A 16246-nucleotide genomic window follows, 5' to 3' on the forward strand; every position below is an offset into this window, starting at 1 on the left:
ATGCGAATTCATGTGGAGGCAGGAAAAAAAGATTGAAAAATGTTATATCTTTTGTTCTGGAAGTGGTGCTGGAAGACCAAATGGAAAGAATCTTTGGAAGGAATCTTTGGCCAGTATGTGGTAGTCCTCATGCTGGTAGGCGTTACCGTGGTAGCAATAATAAGCAGAGGCCTGCAATCTTGTGGGAGAAGGTAGATCTTAGGACAAAGTTGAGGCAAAAAGCCTAGCCTCTCCAGAGTGTCTTATAGCTGCTAAAGAGATTATGACATTAGTTTAAATCAAGAAGGCAGCATTTCCTTATGTTTCTGTCTGGGATATGTGTACTGGTTTGAATAACTTTGAGTAGGTTCCCCTTAGAACTCAGTTTCCTCATCTCTAAAGTACAGTTGATGATGGTGATAACAGCCAACATTTATTGGGTACTTCTTACGTGCCAGACACTTTCATAAATCTAATCAGTGCTCATTATTCTTGTTTTGCAGAGAGGAAACAGACACATGAGCTTAAAGTATTTGCCAAAGGTCACCAGTGGAAGCTAAATAATGTGTACACATGGACGTAGAGTGTGGAATAATAGACATTGGAGACTCAGAAGGGTGGGAGGGTAGTAGGGGATAAGGGATAAGAAATTACTTAATGTGTACAGTGTACATTACTTGGGTCATGGTTGCACTAAAAGCCCAGACATCACCACTACTCAATATATCCATATAACAGAACCGTACTTTTGTACCCCTTAAATTTATTTTAAAATAATAATACAGGTACAGGTACTAGAGAGACAGTGGATGTCCAAAAGTGATACCCCTTCCTAACACAGGAAAGGGTAGGAAAGGCTTCTTTACTTCAGCGCAGAAGTTCCATTAATTAGAACCTCCTAAATCCACTTAAATTTTACTTTTATTAAACACATTGATAGAAGAGAAATTATGGAGAAACAACAGAGAAAGTTAGTGAATTAGATGTTACTCTTCACTGATGTTCAGGTGGAGAGTAAGGTAAAATGTCTCTCTGGGCTTAATGAAATTCATCGGGAATATATGATGAAATGTTCAGATATGTTTTTGGTACAGCTTTCAGGAATGTATCATTTATATAGCTAGTAAGCACCTGGTAGATAATTTTTATCTTCATTAAGATTTAACTGTGTTGAGAACTCTCTAAAATAATCAGAATTTTTATATTAAATAACAGTATTAATTGATGTTATCCAATCGTTTATTCTAGAGATTATGAAATAGTATAAACTATACTTAAACTTTCTTTGAAATTCTGATCTTTTTTGCAGAATTTATCATGTTGATGATACCCCTTCTGGATCAATGGATGGTGCGCTTGATTATAGTAAAACCATTCAAGTAGGTGATTTTAATTTTTCCAGAAAATGTTAATATCTGTAGATTTGAAATATTATAATTTTATTTTGAAACCTGAAAAATAATTTGTTTCCAGTGAATAGGATATTATTTTAGCAATTCTTTAAAAAAATTCTCTTCTGTAAACTTTTTCCTAGATCTTAAAAATTCTTGAACTAAAATAAAGATGGTAGATGGTGATAAGTAGCTAATATACTACTTAGAAAAGCGTATTATCTAAAAATGTTGGAAAACATAACTCCTCCTCTCCTCCTCACACCTTCCCATCTGTCTATCTCTTTATCTGTCTATCAGTTGACCATGGATTGGTCTGTCATCCCTGGCGTATTAGTGAGTGCATATATTTTGCGGATAATATAGTTAACTGTTTCTTTATGAAAATGTGCTTCTGTTTACAAACTAATATAATTTGCTATTTCAGTACATAGTTTTTGAAATGATTTTCTCAGAGTATTTAAAGTAGTGCCTATTGTTTATAAAACTGTTGTCTCATTTCTTATCTGATGCTCAAAACTCTGTAAGTCAATCAGCATGTCATCTCCTCTCTTACAGGTTAGAAAACTGATAGAGAAGTTCACTGATTTACTCAGGATCATAAAATGATTAAGTAACAAAGCAAGGGTGCAAGCTTAATTTTTTGACAGCAGATCTAGTGATGTATCTACTAGAATATGCAAGAGTTCATCTAGTCATCTACATATCCATCCATTTTTTTCAATTAAGTATTTTTTGAATGTCTATTAAGTGTGAGACATTGGAGTAGGTGCTGGGAATCTACTGGTGAATAAGAAACAGTCGCTTTAATAGGGAACTTTTGGGAAATTGATTCATCATCAACCAGCTTTTCTCCTGTACCCTCACATAAATTAAAATAGATGCCATCTTAAAAACAACAGAAGTTTCCATTGTCAACCACGTATTTTCTTCCAGCTATTACCTTCTCTCTTCCTCCTTTCATAGCTGAGTTTCTTGAAAGACTATTCTGTATTCATCTTTCCCCTACTGTTCATTCCATCTGCACTTCATTGCATTCTGGTTTCCAGAAGACTTTGAATTGCCAAGTCTGATAGGTCTTTTTCTGTCTTTATATTATTTGATCTACACATTACATTTAATATTTTTAATGACTACTTTTTTCTTCTTGGCTTTCATGAAACTACACTCCTGGTTTTATCTCTGGCTTTTCTTTCTGAGTCTTCTTTGTCAAGGGTTCATCTATGCATCACTTATTGTGATATTCCCTAATGTCTAGCCCTAAGCCATCTACCTTTTTAAAAAAAACCTGTGAATACACTCTTCTTAGTGTTCTTAATGAAATCCACCCCTTTAATCATATGCCAACGACTCTAATATGTATATTTCCAATGTTGAGTTTTTTCAATTTCTGAATAACATATTTCTTGCCATCTGGATAGCAAGAAATTGAGCAGCTCAAAAGCCCCCCAAGTTTAATCTACCTGAGGCTGAACTCAGCATTTCTGCATATATATTCTATATATCAGTGGTTGGCTTCACTATCTTTGCAAGAATCACGAGAACTCATTTTCTCTTGCTTTCCACGTCTAATAAATCACCAAGTCCTCTGGATTCTGTTTCCTAAATTTCCCTCAAATTGGCTTTCCCCTTTCCATCTCTGTATCAGTTTGGTCTACCATTAGTTTCTGCCTAGGTCACTGCAATAATTTCCATCCAGCACTGCCCAATGGAACTTCTTGTGATAATGGAAATACTGTATATCTTTGTTCTCCAGTGCAGTAGCCATTAGCCATATGTGGCTATCGAGTACTTAAAATATGGCTAGTTCAACTGAAGAACTGAATTTTAAATTGTATTTCACTGTCATTAATTGAAGTTTACATTTAAATGGTGACATCAGGTTAGTGGCTACCATATCGAACAGTACAGAATCGTCTCTCTACTTTCAATTTTCCCCATCCCCACTATGCCAATCCATTTATTATACTTCTGGCCACTGCAGCCTTTCTAAAATATAAATCTAATCATGTTACATATAGTTCCTCCCCTCCCCAATTACAAGCTTTCTGTAAGTTCCCATATTTTTCAGAATAAAGTATAAATAGCCACAACTACTCCTCCTCCCTGGCCCACTTCCCAGTTTATTCCTCAGATACCAGCTGTGGCAAACAACTTGAAATTTCCTGAATGTATCATGCTGGTTTTTAAAATTTTTTATTAAAAAACATTTTACCTGGAAATAATTGTAGGCTAATAGAAAATTGCAAAAAGAGTCCCTTCACTCAGCTTTCTTCAGTGGTGTCATCTTATGTAAGTGTAGTAGAGTATTAAAACCAGGAAACTGACATTGGCGCAGTACTGTAACTAGACTATGAGCTTATTCAGTTTTCAGTTGTTTTTACATGTGCTAATAGGTGTGTGTGTGTAGGTTTATCTAGTTTTATCACCATAAGGGATCTTATCTCTTTTTTCTTCATTTCATTTTCTTTCTTTTTTTTTTTTTTTTGAGACAGAGTCTTGCACTGTTGCCCAGGCTGGAGTGCAGTGGTGTGATCTCGGCTCACTGCAGCCTCTGCCTCCTGGGTTCAAGTGATTCTCGTGCCTCAGCCTCCCAAGTATTCTTGTCCCCTGGCAATCATTAATATGTTCTCCATCTCTATAGTTTTGTTACTTTGAGAATGTTTTATGAATAGAATCATATAGTATGTCACCTTTTGAGATTGGCTTTTTCACTAAGCGTAATGCCCTAGAGACTTGTCCAGGTTGTTGCAGTGCAATGCCTTCTTACATTTCCTCAATTTAGTATGTGCTGGCCCTTCTGCTGTCTGTTTCTCTTTTAGGCCTGAGCTCAGGTTTTTGCCTGTCTTGGTGTAAGTTAGGTACTCCTTTCTCTGCGCTGTCATAACCTCTGTTTCTGCCTCTTCTTTTATCATACTGTCCTGCAATGAGGTGTTTAGTTCACTGTCTTCCTCAATAGACTTTTCAGTAATCTCTGAAGATAAAGATTTCATCTGAGTATCTCTAGTGCTTAGTTCAGTGGTTGGCACATAGTAGGTGCTCAGCAGTAAATAAATGTTGGTTAAGTTAAGAAATATTGACTGCTTAGTGAATTGCATACTACGTTGTACCAGGTTAGTTATTCAATAAATGTTTGTTGAATAGTAATGATTGATTAATTTATTTTAGGGCACAAGGGATCCAATTTGTGCCATAACTGCATCAGATAAGATATTGATTGTGGTAAGTTTTGCAAAAACTTATTTTATGAATAATAATTGTTTAAATTATAAAAATATGGTAGGAGCCAGGTGTGTGCCCCATGTCTGTAATCACAGTTACTTGGGAAGCTGAAGCAGGAGGATTGCTTGAGGCCAGGAACTGGAGACCAGACTGAGAACATAGTGAAACCTTGTCTCTAAAAAAAAAAATTACAGTAAAGTTTTGAATATCATCTTATGGGCACCCCAAGTTTTACTGTACCCTTAATATAAGTTCAGTATAAGAAATAAGAAAGTTTTAAAGCTTTCCTCGCTAATAATTAACCATTTGCAAAAACAGCTATTTATGAAAGCAGTACAGGGATGACCAGCCGAGAAGACAGAGTACACTTACAGTTTCTAACACTGAGTGGAATGAGCCCTGTGGAAGATTGCATGGTGGTGGGGCAGATTGCATGGTGGTAGTAGGTATTAGAAAGTTTCCTCCTTTGTGTAGCCCGATATTTTATGTTGGAGAAAGTGCTTTGGCTCAGCCACTTTCATAAGACTTAGAATGACGAGGTAACATGTTTGTCAGCCAGTAAAATAGAGAAGCCTATGGCAAATTTCAGCTGAATTTTTCAAATAGAATCAATGGCATAGTGTCTTTTCTTAAGCTCTGAGATTTGAAAATATTAATTTTAGAAATTAATGTTTACTTTTATACAGTAATGCTGCTGGGGTTATTGCATTTGAATTATGTAAACAAAACCTTAATAGTATATATTCCAGTTCTAGTTACATTCTTCAGCCATGAGCTAATTTTATGGGGGGAAAAATCTTAAGAGCATAGTATTTCTATAGTATTCCCTCCTTTCTGATAAGCCCTCATGAGACTCATGCTGCAAAAGCAGTGGTTCTCTGATTAAAAAGAAGAGAGTTAAAGATCAGCTGTGTGGAGGCTTCCACTTTGTCCCACTGCCATGGCCTGAGGCAGCCAAGGATTTGAAACCCACAGTTCTCTCATGGCATTGTACTTACTGTTGATATGTCAACCTTAAGATTTGCCCTGAGTTGTGTACAAAATTATATGCTGCTTTATTTTTTAAACTTATTTAAACTAATATTCATAGTATCCCTGCATTCAGATCATCTTTCCTTTTGCTAAAAACTAGTATCAGATAGATGACTATAGGATAAAAACCTAGACCTTCAGTAACAGCTATATCATATGATCTTCTGTTGATTTTTCATATACATATGTAATTTAACTCAACAAGTACTTTGCTTTAGCTTTTAATGTGCCCTGAATATTAACCTAGATAACAAATATAAATAACTTTAGATTTTTTTTTCCTTGTGATGTAAGAATTTGTGTATTGCCAAAGTGCTAGGTTTCTGACTTCTTTCTTGAACATTACATGAAAAAAAATTAGAATACTTCAGCTGTTTGAAAAAGGTTTAATTAAATTAGTAGGTAAATATGTACTTAAGGACATGATTCATTATCAGAATTGAGAATTTGCTGTGACATCACTTTGGTTTTAAGACAAATGTATAGACATATAGAGAAATAGTTGTAGTTTAATATTATTATGATACACATATGCTTAAGTAATCAAAAGTAATTTCCATAGGGTCGTGAATCTGGCACCATTCAGAGATACAGTCTACCTAATGTTGGTTTGATTCAAAAATATTCCCTTAATTGTCGAGCCTACCAGTTATCCTTGAATTGCAACTCTAGGTAAGCCTGAAAACTCTGCTCATGTAGATGTTAGACTTAGAAATGATCAGTTGGGATTGTTAGATTTATATGTAATAAATGTAAAGATGGGCGTGTCTATTATGAACTTGTCTTAAAATTCAGTATGGTTTTATTTTATACTGCGTTTGGTTTAAATGTTTTTAATTGGGCGTCGTGTGGAAGTACTAGTATAATTTTTTACTCTTAAAGCTTAAAAGCATTGAGACTATTTTATATTTCATACCAATTGGTTTTGTCTCTGGATACATTTTCCTCAGAAGAGAACAAAATAGAGAGTAGTCCATATCTTGTATCAAATTTATTTAACAAAATTTTAAGCCATTTCTACTGTATTCCAGGTTTCTGATAATCTGATTTTGAAGAAGAATGGCTATAGGTAATTATTCTCATGATTGCTGATAGTAATTTTATAGTTTTTTCCTTTTCTCTAATTGCATTGTTTTTAGCCGTCTTGCTATCATAGACATCTCAGGAGTTCTGACTTTCTTTGACTTGGATGCTCGAGTAACGGACAGTACGGGACAGCAAATAGTTGGAGAGTTGTTAAAATTGGAACGAAGAGATGTCTGGGATATGAAGTGGGCCAAAGATAATCCTGATTTGTTTGCAATGATGGAGAAGACAAGAATGTATGTTTTCAGAAACTTGGATCCTGAGGTAAAAACAAGAAATGAGTGTTAACAGTCTATAAATAATGAGCCAAATATAAAAACCTGGATGATTCCCCTTTGTTTCTTTAAGAAGTTTGTTGAATAGCAGTGCCAACACGGCTGCATGAATTTCTGAAAATAAATAGGAACATTTCTGTGGATTTTAAAAATATTTGGTCTTAGGTGAGAAAATACTTATCTATTAAATATTCTCTACTTTCTCTGAAAGGTACTTCCTAGGCATTTATTTATCTGTTCTTTTTAAAAGGTGGAGCCATGGTCACTAGTCTTTTTTTCCCTTGTCAAACTTAAGAAAACAAAATCAGTAGTCTTATTTACCAGAATTTCTGAAAAGAACCTAATAAAAAAATATAGTTTTCAAATTTCCTTGTCCATTCATTCTTTTCTGTCTCTTTATTCACTTTATTCTGTGCTTACTTTGTCTTATTTATATTTACATTTACCATATCGTTCACAAATCTGTGTTCTTTCTTAACCCAGATATTCTTACAAATATGCAAGTTCAGGCAGGGATTAATCTCTCTTTTAGGTATGAGGAAGCCCCGTTTGTTCTCATTTTTAAGGTTACATTTTGATTTTCTGCTTGTGGCTCACATCAGCTCATTTCTATGCTCTGGATTTTCCTGTCACTTAGTCTACTCTGGCCAACTGTCAGCTGTTGTATTTAGGAAATACAAAATAATCCGAGTGGTAACCTAATCAAAACATCATTAAGAAGATAAATCTTTTAAATGACTTTTGAATTAGTAATGGATTTTCAATTTGGAATTTTCTGTACTTCTGCTGCACTCTACTCTTGTAAATAATAAGGAATAAGTTAATAAATGCTTTATATCATTAATTTCCATTTGTTTGCATGTATAGCTTCCTTCTTGGGAAGAAATTGCATGCTTGGGCCCCTGAGCTGCCAAAGGGTTTCTGGAGTAATTTATTTAGTGGTAAACTGTTTGCCCCTTTAATATCCTAAATTATTTTCACATTTCCCCATTTGAGCCCTACTCAGGAATTTTGGATGTAAAATGCCCTGATGTAAAGTGCTCTCAAAGGCTCTGTTAAAGCTTTTGCAAGTCTTAGGATCTTTGTGATTCTTCGACCCTGAGAAATAGTTCAAAGGAAAGGCATTCAGATTCAGGGCTGCTGCATTTGGCCTGTAAGCATGGGCTTCTTTCAAGGGTCCAAGGGAAATTTAATCCTTGCCACAAAACAGTTGTGAGAATTTGACAGGTAATCCACAGGATAACCTTGAGGATGGGAGTAGAATACTTTTTGAATGTTAGAGTCTTTTTCTATCCTTAGCCCCGCTCATACTAAATCACAAATCATATGCCTGGAGAAGGGAGAATGTTTGTTGTATCTGGCTGCTCATAATGTGTCTATAGCACACATGGTCAGTCTGGTACCAAGTGAAATCTTTGCCTGGTGGAAAGAGTTTCTTAAGTAGTTTTAACAGAACAGCCTTTTAAAAACATACTGTTTTTTAATTTGAATTTGTTTTCTGGTTTGGCATGTAGTTCGATTTCTGTTAGATTTAGAGCTAGATGGATTTCTTACAACCTTCCCACTGTCTGGATTTCTTTATAAATGATGCTGTTCTGTTCTTTTCATTCACAAGGACACTGGCTTACTGTGGTCGCAGCTGGTTTAGCTACTCTGCTCATTTGCTTTTCTAGCTGCTTATTGATCATGTAAGAACATGATCTCCTCAAAGCAGGGAAGATCTGTTTTACAGGATCTGCTGAGTTATATTTAATAGTACGTTCCTTAAGGACATAGTATTCTGTATTATTATTTAGGAGATAAGTTATTGTTTGACAGCTAATAACAATATATTTTTATCCATTTGAGTGTTGTTAAGAATTCTAGATTCATACCTTTATCTAAGCTGTAAATCTTCAGATTATTTGAGAGAAAAAGATGCCATCTGTGTGCAAAGTTTTAATTCACTGATAAAACACATTTTCTTTGGGAATTAGGAGATGAATATTTAATGTTGATATTCCCTGCTTGATCATTTTCATCTCCAGTGACCCTCTGAAGGTACTGATTGCGCTCTTTTGTTCTTTTTCTTGGCTCTTCCTTCTCATTGGCACTACAATTTCATATTCATGTTTCTTTCATATCTCATAATTTCATCAATCAGACTCATTTTTGTACATTTGCTTCTTTTTCAAACAAGGGGCTCCCAAACTTTTGAATATATGCTCTTATATATACATATTTATTTAGAAATTATTTACATGACCTACCATATTAATATATTATGAATCATGCCCCAAAATAGAAATTTTAAAAGAATGAGAAAAATAAATTATACTGGATGACATAACTTTATTTTTTTAAGTCATGCTAATTGCTATGGTTCATGCTAATGCTACATTAGCTAGTATATCAGCATAATGCACATTTTAGAGCAAAGTTTTGTTAACTTAGTGGATAAAAGTCTCATGTTTCAAATAGTCTACTTGGTAACTTTGACCTTTTAGCTGACTTTTGGTCAGACCTGATAGGATTGTCATTGTTTTCACGTTGTAATGTGACTGACACAAGAATCTGTGCTAGGAGTAAGAGAGGTGTCAGTTCTGCCTTTTCTTGTTTGCTTGTGCTTGCATTATTAATATTACTTTTAATTTACAAGTTCTTTGCAAGAAGCTTTTTAAGCCACTTGTCCAGTTTGTGAGAGTTAGCCAAAATTAGGTAATACAATCCCTCAATTCACTTAGTTAGGTATATGCAAACCTCAGTATATCACAATATGCTAAAATTGTAGGACAAATAAGGTACTTCAGGACACTCATTATATGGCACATATTATGAGGCCTTCTGACTTGTGTGCTGGATAAGGGTGCCAATATTTTGTTTGGTGTAGTATAGATTATTAAAGCTTTGGTTACTTTTTTGATAAAAAGAAGTATCTTGCATACTGGTTAGGTGAGACCCTGCTGGTCTGAAACTTCATATTTAAATGAAGTGTGTGGATAGATAGCTAATGAATTTTGGAAACTAAAGAAAATTGGTTAATTCCAGCAGAAGTTGAATTTTTAAAATCTGAATTACATAAATGTATTTACTTACGCATTAATAATCAGATTATTTTTGAAACTTTTATTTTTTGATCTCTCTTTCCATCTTTCTCCCTTTCTCTTTGGTAGTATTTTTTTTTTTCATGGATCAACTTTTGTGAGTTTATCTTTTGATTATCTTGTTTTGTTGCACTGTCTTGCCAAAAATAAAAAAAAAATTTCTAATGATAAACATGTTTATACAAGGATCTAGGGCAGCTACTTTACTTTATAATATGCATATCCTATTCTTTATTTCAACAAGCCCGTGTAACACTAAGATAAGAGACAGACATATAACAGTCTCATGCACTTACATATTGGCAAATAAATCTTCTTAAGAGTAGGAGATATATCAGGAATGCACTCTGGCTCATGTTACAGAGGAGAGACTGTTCAGTGTGGTATGGGATTTCTTTGATAGATGGGCTTACATACAAATATAGTGTTTATCAGCTTTATGAAGAATTAACTTTAATATTGAATTGCATGAATTAGAATTTTCAAGCTATATGACTTTTTATTAATTGAGAAATTTGGACTGAATATTACATGCTATTAGGGAATTAACATTAATTATGTAAGGTGTGATCATAGTAATGTGGCCATGTAAGAGAAAATTCTTATGTTTTAAAGAGATGTACTGCAGTATTTAGGGGTAAAATATCATGATGTCCGTAATTTACTGTATTTACTTTACAATACTTCAGCCAAGAAGTTAAAGGAAGCATATTTACCATAATGCTAATTATTTAGGTTATGGGTATATGGGTGTTAATGACATTCTCTCTTTTGTTTACCTGAAAACTCTGATAATAAAATTTAAAAGCATGATTTGTTAAAAGAGAGGAAATTTTGCATAATGAAACATAACTTTTTTTTTTTGTCTTTAAAGGAACCCATTCAGACCTCTGGATATATTTGTAATTTTGAGGATTTAGAAATTAAATCTGTTCTTTTGGATGAGATATTAAAGGTAATTCTTAAAAAGTTACATTTCTGTTGCTAGCTTGACAGGGGATTATTTCTGGACCAGGCAGTGTAGTATCCTGGTTAGCAGTGTGGACCCAGGAGTCAGATATATCTCAGGCCCAGCCCTGCTCTCTTATTGTTCAGCCTTTAGGTGGGTGCCACCATCTTTTTGAGCTTCACTTTACTTTCCTGTAAAATGATGATAAAAATGTATGAGTCTCAGTTATTGCCTTTATAAAATACAGATAATAATACTACTTATAGGATTGTTACTACATAAGATAATGTGTGAAAAGCAATTAGCACAATGCTACGGCCAAGTGAGAGCTAAAAAAAATGAGTGCTAATTGTTGTCATTGTTTTTGTAGTAATAACAAGGTACTGAAGAAATATTTAAGAGTTTAGCCTTTTTCTAGTTCTAAGATACTTGAGTAACTTTTTTTTAGAGATCTATCTTTCCATTTTTTCCAGGCTTTGTAAAATAATCCTTTTTTCTCTTTTTAAATTCAAGACATGATTTTGAACCCCTGCATTGGCCTACATTGACCATCCTTTGAGAATTTTTTTTCTCTAAGAATATACTGAGAGAAGTTTTACCTTCATTTTAGCCAAAGCATTAACTTTTTCTATGTAATATATATATAGTTTTTGAATTGAGATAGTAGATTTAAAATTTCCAGAAGTTAGTGGCAATTTGGAACAGGTTTGGGTTTGATATGTAAATCATATTTGGGTTTGATATGTAAATTATGGCTATTTTATTGTGAACCAGTTTCATTTTCTATATCATAACCACCATGCAGCAATGGGATGGGCCCCCACCCAAAATTTGGTTTGGATGTAAAGATTGATGATACCATAGGGACACCAAGAATGTATCTTCCATAATGAAACTTTTAGGGGAGAGAAGGGCAGGCTTCCCAAGCTGTCAGAAACGGCTGGAGAGCACAGGGAAAGGAGACTGGCTTGAGGGTGTTTTTGTTGTTGTTTTGTTGTTTAGTAGTTAGGGAGTGGGTCTGGGGTGAGGCTTTTAATGGATAGGGGCTTATGTGGTTTGAAACTCACTGGTGCCCCAAAGGAAGAAGCATCTGGGCTTTCTCATTAGCTTGCCCCGTGTGAGGCAGAGGGGAAGAGGGAGAGGTGAGGTTTAAAAGCTGTCAGCAGCCAACCATCAAAAATGGAGTCTGGGCTGTTATTACCAAGGATTATGTAACCTCCAGATTTGACTATCTGACTCTTCTCTATATGGATAGCACTTTTCTTGTCCTTGTTTAAGGTATATGACTTGTAAAACTAATGAACTTATTTCATTGCCCGTTTAATTTGAATACAGTACCACCAGATAATATTTTTTCCTTTTCCACACATGTGAAGAAAGATATCTATTGTTTTTTTTTCAGCAGGGTTTCTCTCTGTTGCCCAGGCTGGAGTGCAGTGGTGCCATCATGGCTCACTGTAGCCTCTGCCCCCCAGGCTCAAGTGATCCTCCCATCTCAGCCTCCTGAGTAGCTGGGGTCCCAGGCACAGGCCACCATGCTTGGCTAATTTTTTGTGGTTTTTTTTTTTTTTTTTTTTGTAGAGATGGGGTTTGCCATGTTGGTCAAGGGTGGTCTTGAACTCCTGGGCTCAAGTGAAACTCTCATTTTGCCCTCCCAAAATGTTAGGATTACAGGCGTGAGCCACCATGCCCAGCCAGAAGATGTCTTTCTGCTTGTCTTCTTTCCCAAGAGATTTAGGGAAAGAAGACATTATTTATTTATTTATTTATTTTTTATTTTGAATATGTGGTTCTTCCAGTGCCCTTTAAAAAGACAGTCATAAGTGGGTAGAATCAAACTAAGGTGACTGAAATATTTTGTCTGCTTTTATATATTTAATGGTTTGATAAAGAGTGAGCTTCTTGAATCCCTAACATTTAGCAAGGATCTGATACAGAGTTGGTTTTCAGAAAGTGTTGGTTAAATTGATTTTTAAAAATGAATACTTTACTGCTTTTAAACAAATGGCAGAATTATATAGAATTCAAGCAAAACAGAAAAGTACTGAAACAAGTTAAAAAAAAACCCTAAATCCCACAACTCAGATATTTTAGTCACTACCGTTAAACATCAGAACATCATTCCTTACAGCTGCAAGTTATATATGGAAATATGGATTTGATAGATTTAGATGGATGAACAGAAGTAATTTTATAAAAATGACATCATTGTACAATCTACTTTTTTAGTGTTAATTTAATTAGATAACCTGAAAGTGAGTTTAAAGGAATTCTAGACTTTTAGATAATATTTTTCCACTGCAAACAATACCATTTTCCTGGGTTGAGAAGAAAAATTATGAAAAACCAGGTAGTTATTAGTTTAAATTATATTTTAATTTTTAATAGTATTGTCTTTCTACTCTAAAAGATAACATTCTTACATTTTCTTCTTTTTCTCCTTTTGTAGATATATTATTTTTACATTGTCAAGATTTAGAACATTTAAATTTCGTCTTGTAATCCTAATTTCCAGTTGTTTAGTCTTAATAGTTAAATGAATTCAAAGCTATTAGCCAGGCTTTTTACTACATTTTCTCCGTACGTAAGTTCTTAATTTTGATTAATCTTTTAGTTGGCTGGATTTCATTGTTAGTAGTGTTTTTCAAGAAAGGCTCATAATTTCTGATTGCCTTAAGCTCTAGAATGTGTGAAAATGCCTGTGGTGTTGTTGCTGTAATTGATGATTATATTGAATTTTGTGAAGTTTTTTAGATAAAGAAGGCTCTCAGTGGTAAAAATGATTTACCTAAAGTTCATCTATTCATTAATTCAGCAACTATTAATTAACAGCCAATAAGACACAGTTCTTGGCCTCAGGTAGAGGAGTTGAGGAGATGGATAAGTAATTCAGTTGCCAGAAAAGAGTTAGGGGTGCTGTGATTCAGTCAGGATGGTACACCTGTTCAAAATTCTGAAGCAGGAGAGCATTAGGTCAGTTCTGAGATGATGAATATTGAATACTGTAAATAGTACAGCTAGGCATTGTGCTGAATCTTTGAGACATGTTATCTCATTTAAGGTGAAAAACCAATCTGAGCAGAGGGAAACAGGGATGCATAACTGTGAGGGACCCCTTCTGCCATTTTCCTCTGTCCCCTTTTCCTCATAGGCCGCCTGATTGCCTCAGAGGTACTTACTTGTGGGTTTTGGTGTTTTCCAGATAACTCAAAAGACCCAAACGTGAAGATTTCTCTTCCTTATTTTGCTCACAATATGATGCCGTTTTTTTTCTTGTTTTATTTTGTTCTGGTTTTTAATATAAAAAAGAAACACATACTCTAACGGCAAGTATTTGAATTTTTTTGTTTTCATCTTTACTTTTAGGATCCAGAACATCCAAACAAGGATTACCTAATTAACTTTGAGATTCGGTCTCTGCGAGATAGCCGAGCACTGATTGAGAAGGTTGGAATTAAAGATGCATCTCAGTTCATAGAGGACAATCCACACCCCCGACTTTGGTATTTAGAAAAAGCAAACTCTCCCAGGATGTCAGGTGTAGGTTTTTAAAGTCTCAGTTTTGTCCCTCTGCTCCCTACTATCCTCCTGATGGGAGCAGACTTCCATTCTTGCTCTTCTTTTTAAGATGTAGAAATTCATTTAGATTTGGAAGTCCTCAAAATAAGCAGAATATTATTTGAAAAATGTTTGCATGTGTTACTTTCCACCATGTTTCTCTAGAAATAATAGACATAAATGATAATTGAATTGTGATTCAAGACTAGTTTGTCAGTAATTTGCAATATGCACTTATGTTTTTGTTTCTTTTAAAATAAAGGCGCCTACTGGCTGAAGCAGCTCTTCAGAAACTGGATCTATACACTGCAGAGCAAGCATTTGTGCGCTGCAAAGATTACCAAGGCATTAAGTTTGTGAAGCGCTTGGGCAAACTACTGAGTGAGTCAATGAAACAGGCTGAAGTTGTTGGCTACTTCGGCAGGTTTGAAGAGGCTGAAAGAACGTATCTCGAGATGGACAGAAGGTAAGTTATGAAGGCGCAGGCATCCCTGAGTACTCTATCAGTTCATCATTGTATTTTTTACAAATGGAAACTATAAATACATTAGGTGTATCCTACGGTTCCTTTTAGAAAGTAATTTTAAGTTTGAATTACAACCTAGATACTCTACATGCCTCTCATTCATTTGTGTTTCATAGTCTGGAGGCAGTTTTCTTCTCTGTTTTTACATCTAATAATGGCTGACTCTGGGAGGTTTTTTTTTCATTTGATGGGAAAAAATGATAGAACAACAGAGACTGGGATCTTTTATATTTAAGACATAGCTCATTATTCCAGTTCTTTCTTTCTTTGTTTGTTTAGGCCATTATTTAATTTTATGTTGTCAAGAGGCATAAAATAAAAATCAGAAGTCGTTAGGGATCGAGATTAGTTCTTTATATTTCGTTTTTGATTTATATAAAATAATGTATGAACTTCATAAATATTTCTTCTTTTGAATTAAAGAACTGTGAGGCCTGTCTCCCTGGCCAGGAATCAAACCCAGGCAGCTGCTATGAAAGCAGAGAATCTTAGCCACTGAACCACAAGGCGGAGAGTCTGTCTGAACTTCATTTCAGCTGTTAAGATTGTATCTCATCTTCATTAATGTTATTTATACTCCCAGGAGATCTCTAATATGACTTAGGCTCTGAAAAGTCATATAAAACCACATGATGTTAACACTGTGTTTTGTTTCGAAATAAACCTGATCACATCTAAGAAATTGCTGAAAAGAAATGATTGTTATTTAAATCATTATTTTGCTAAATAAATTGAAAGTCCAGGAAAGTAAAGGCACAACATTCTTTTCCCTATTCTGGTATCTTAGACCATTTGGGGTGCTATAACAAGATACCTGAGACTGGATAATTTATAAAGAACAGAAATATTTTTCTCACAGTTCTGGAGACTAGGACGTCTAAGATCAAGGCGTCAACAAGTTTAGTGTCTGTTGAGGGCCCTGTCTCACTTTCAAGATGGTGCTTTGAATGTTATGCCTTTACATGGTGGAAAGTGAAAAGGGCAAAAGGGGCAAATTCTCTGAAGAGTCTTTTATGAGGGCATTAATCAATTCATAAGGGCAGACATAATGACTTCCCAGAAACCCCACCTCTTAATACTACCACAATGGAGATTAAGTTTTAACATGAATTTTGGAGGGGACACACATTCAAACCATAACCTCC

General features: G+C 34.7%; 1 protein-coding gene across 2 annotated transcripts in view; it reads left to right on the forward strand.

Moving 5' to 3' along the window:
• Nucleotides 1-16246, forward strand: part of WDR35 (WD repeat domain 35) — a 78039-nt gene that overhangs the window by 38182 nt on the left and 23611 nt on the right. For both annotated transcript variants that reach the window (XM_034952656.3, XM_003827005.6), the window contains 7 exons: nt 1289-1358; nt 4539-4592; nt 6187-6296; nt 6764-6974; nt 10943-11023; nt 14384-14520; nt 14838-15041. In XM_034952656.3, coding sequence (XP_034808547.1) covers nt 1289-1358; nt 4539-4592; nt 6187-6296; nt 6764-6974; nt 10943-11023; nt 14384-14520; nt 14838-15041 — 867 coding nt within the window. The remainder of the gene's footprint in view (nt 1-1288; nt 1359-4538; nt 4593-6186; nt 6297-6763; nt 6975-10942; nt 11024-14383; nt 14521-14837; nt 15042-16246) is intronic.

The sequence above is a fragment of the Pan paniscus genome, chromosome 12, assembly GCF_029289425.2.
Source record: "Pan paniscus chromosome 12, NHGRI_mPanPan1-v2.0_pri, whole genome shotgun sequence".
Classification (NCBI taxonomy): domain Eukaryota; kingdom Metazoa; phylum Chordata; class Mammalia; order Primates; family Hominidae; genus Pan; species Pan paniscus.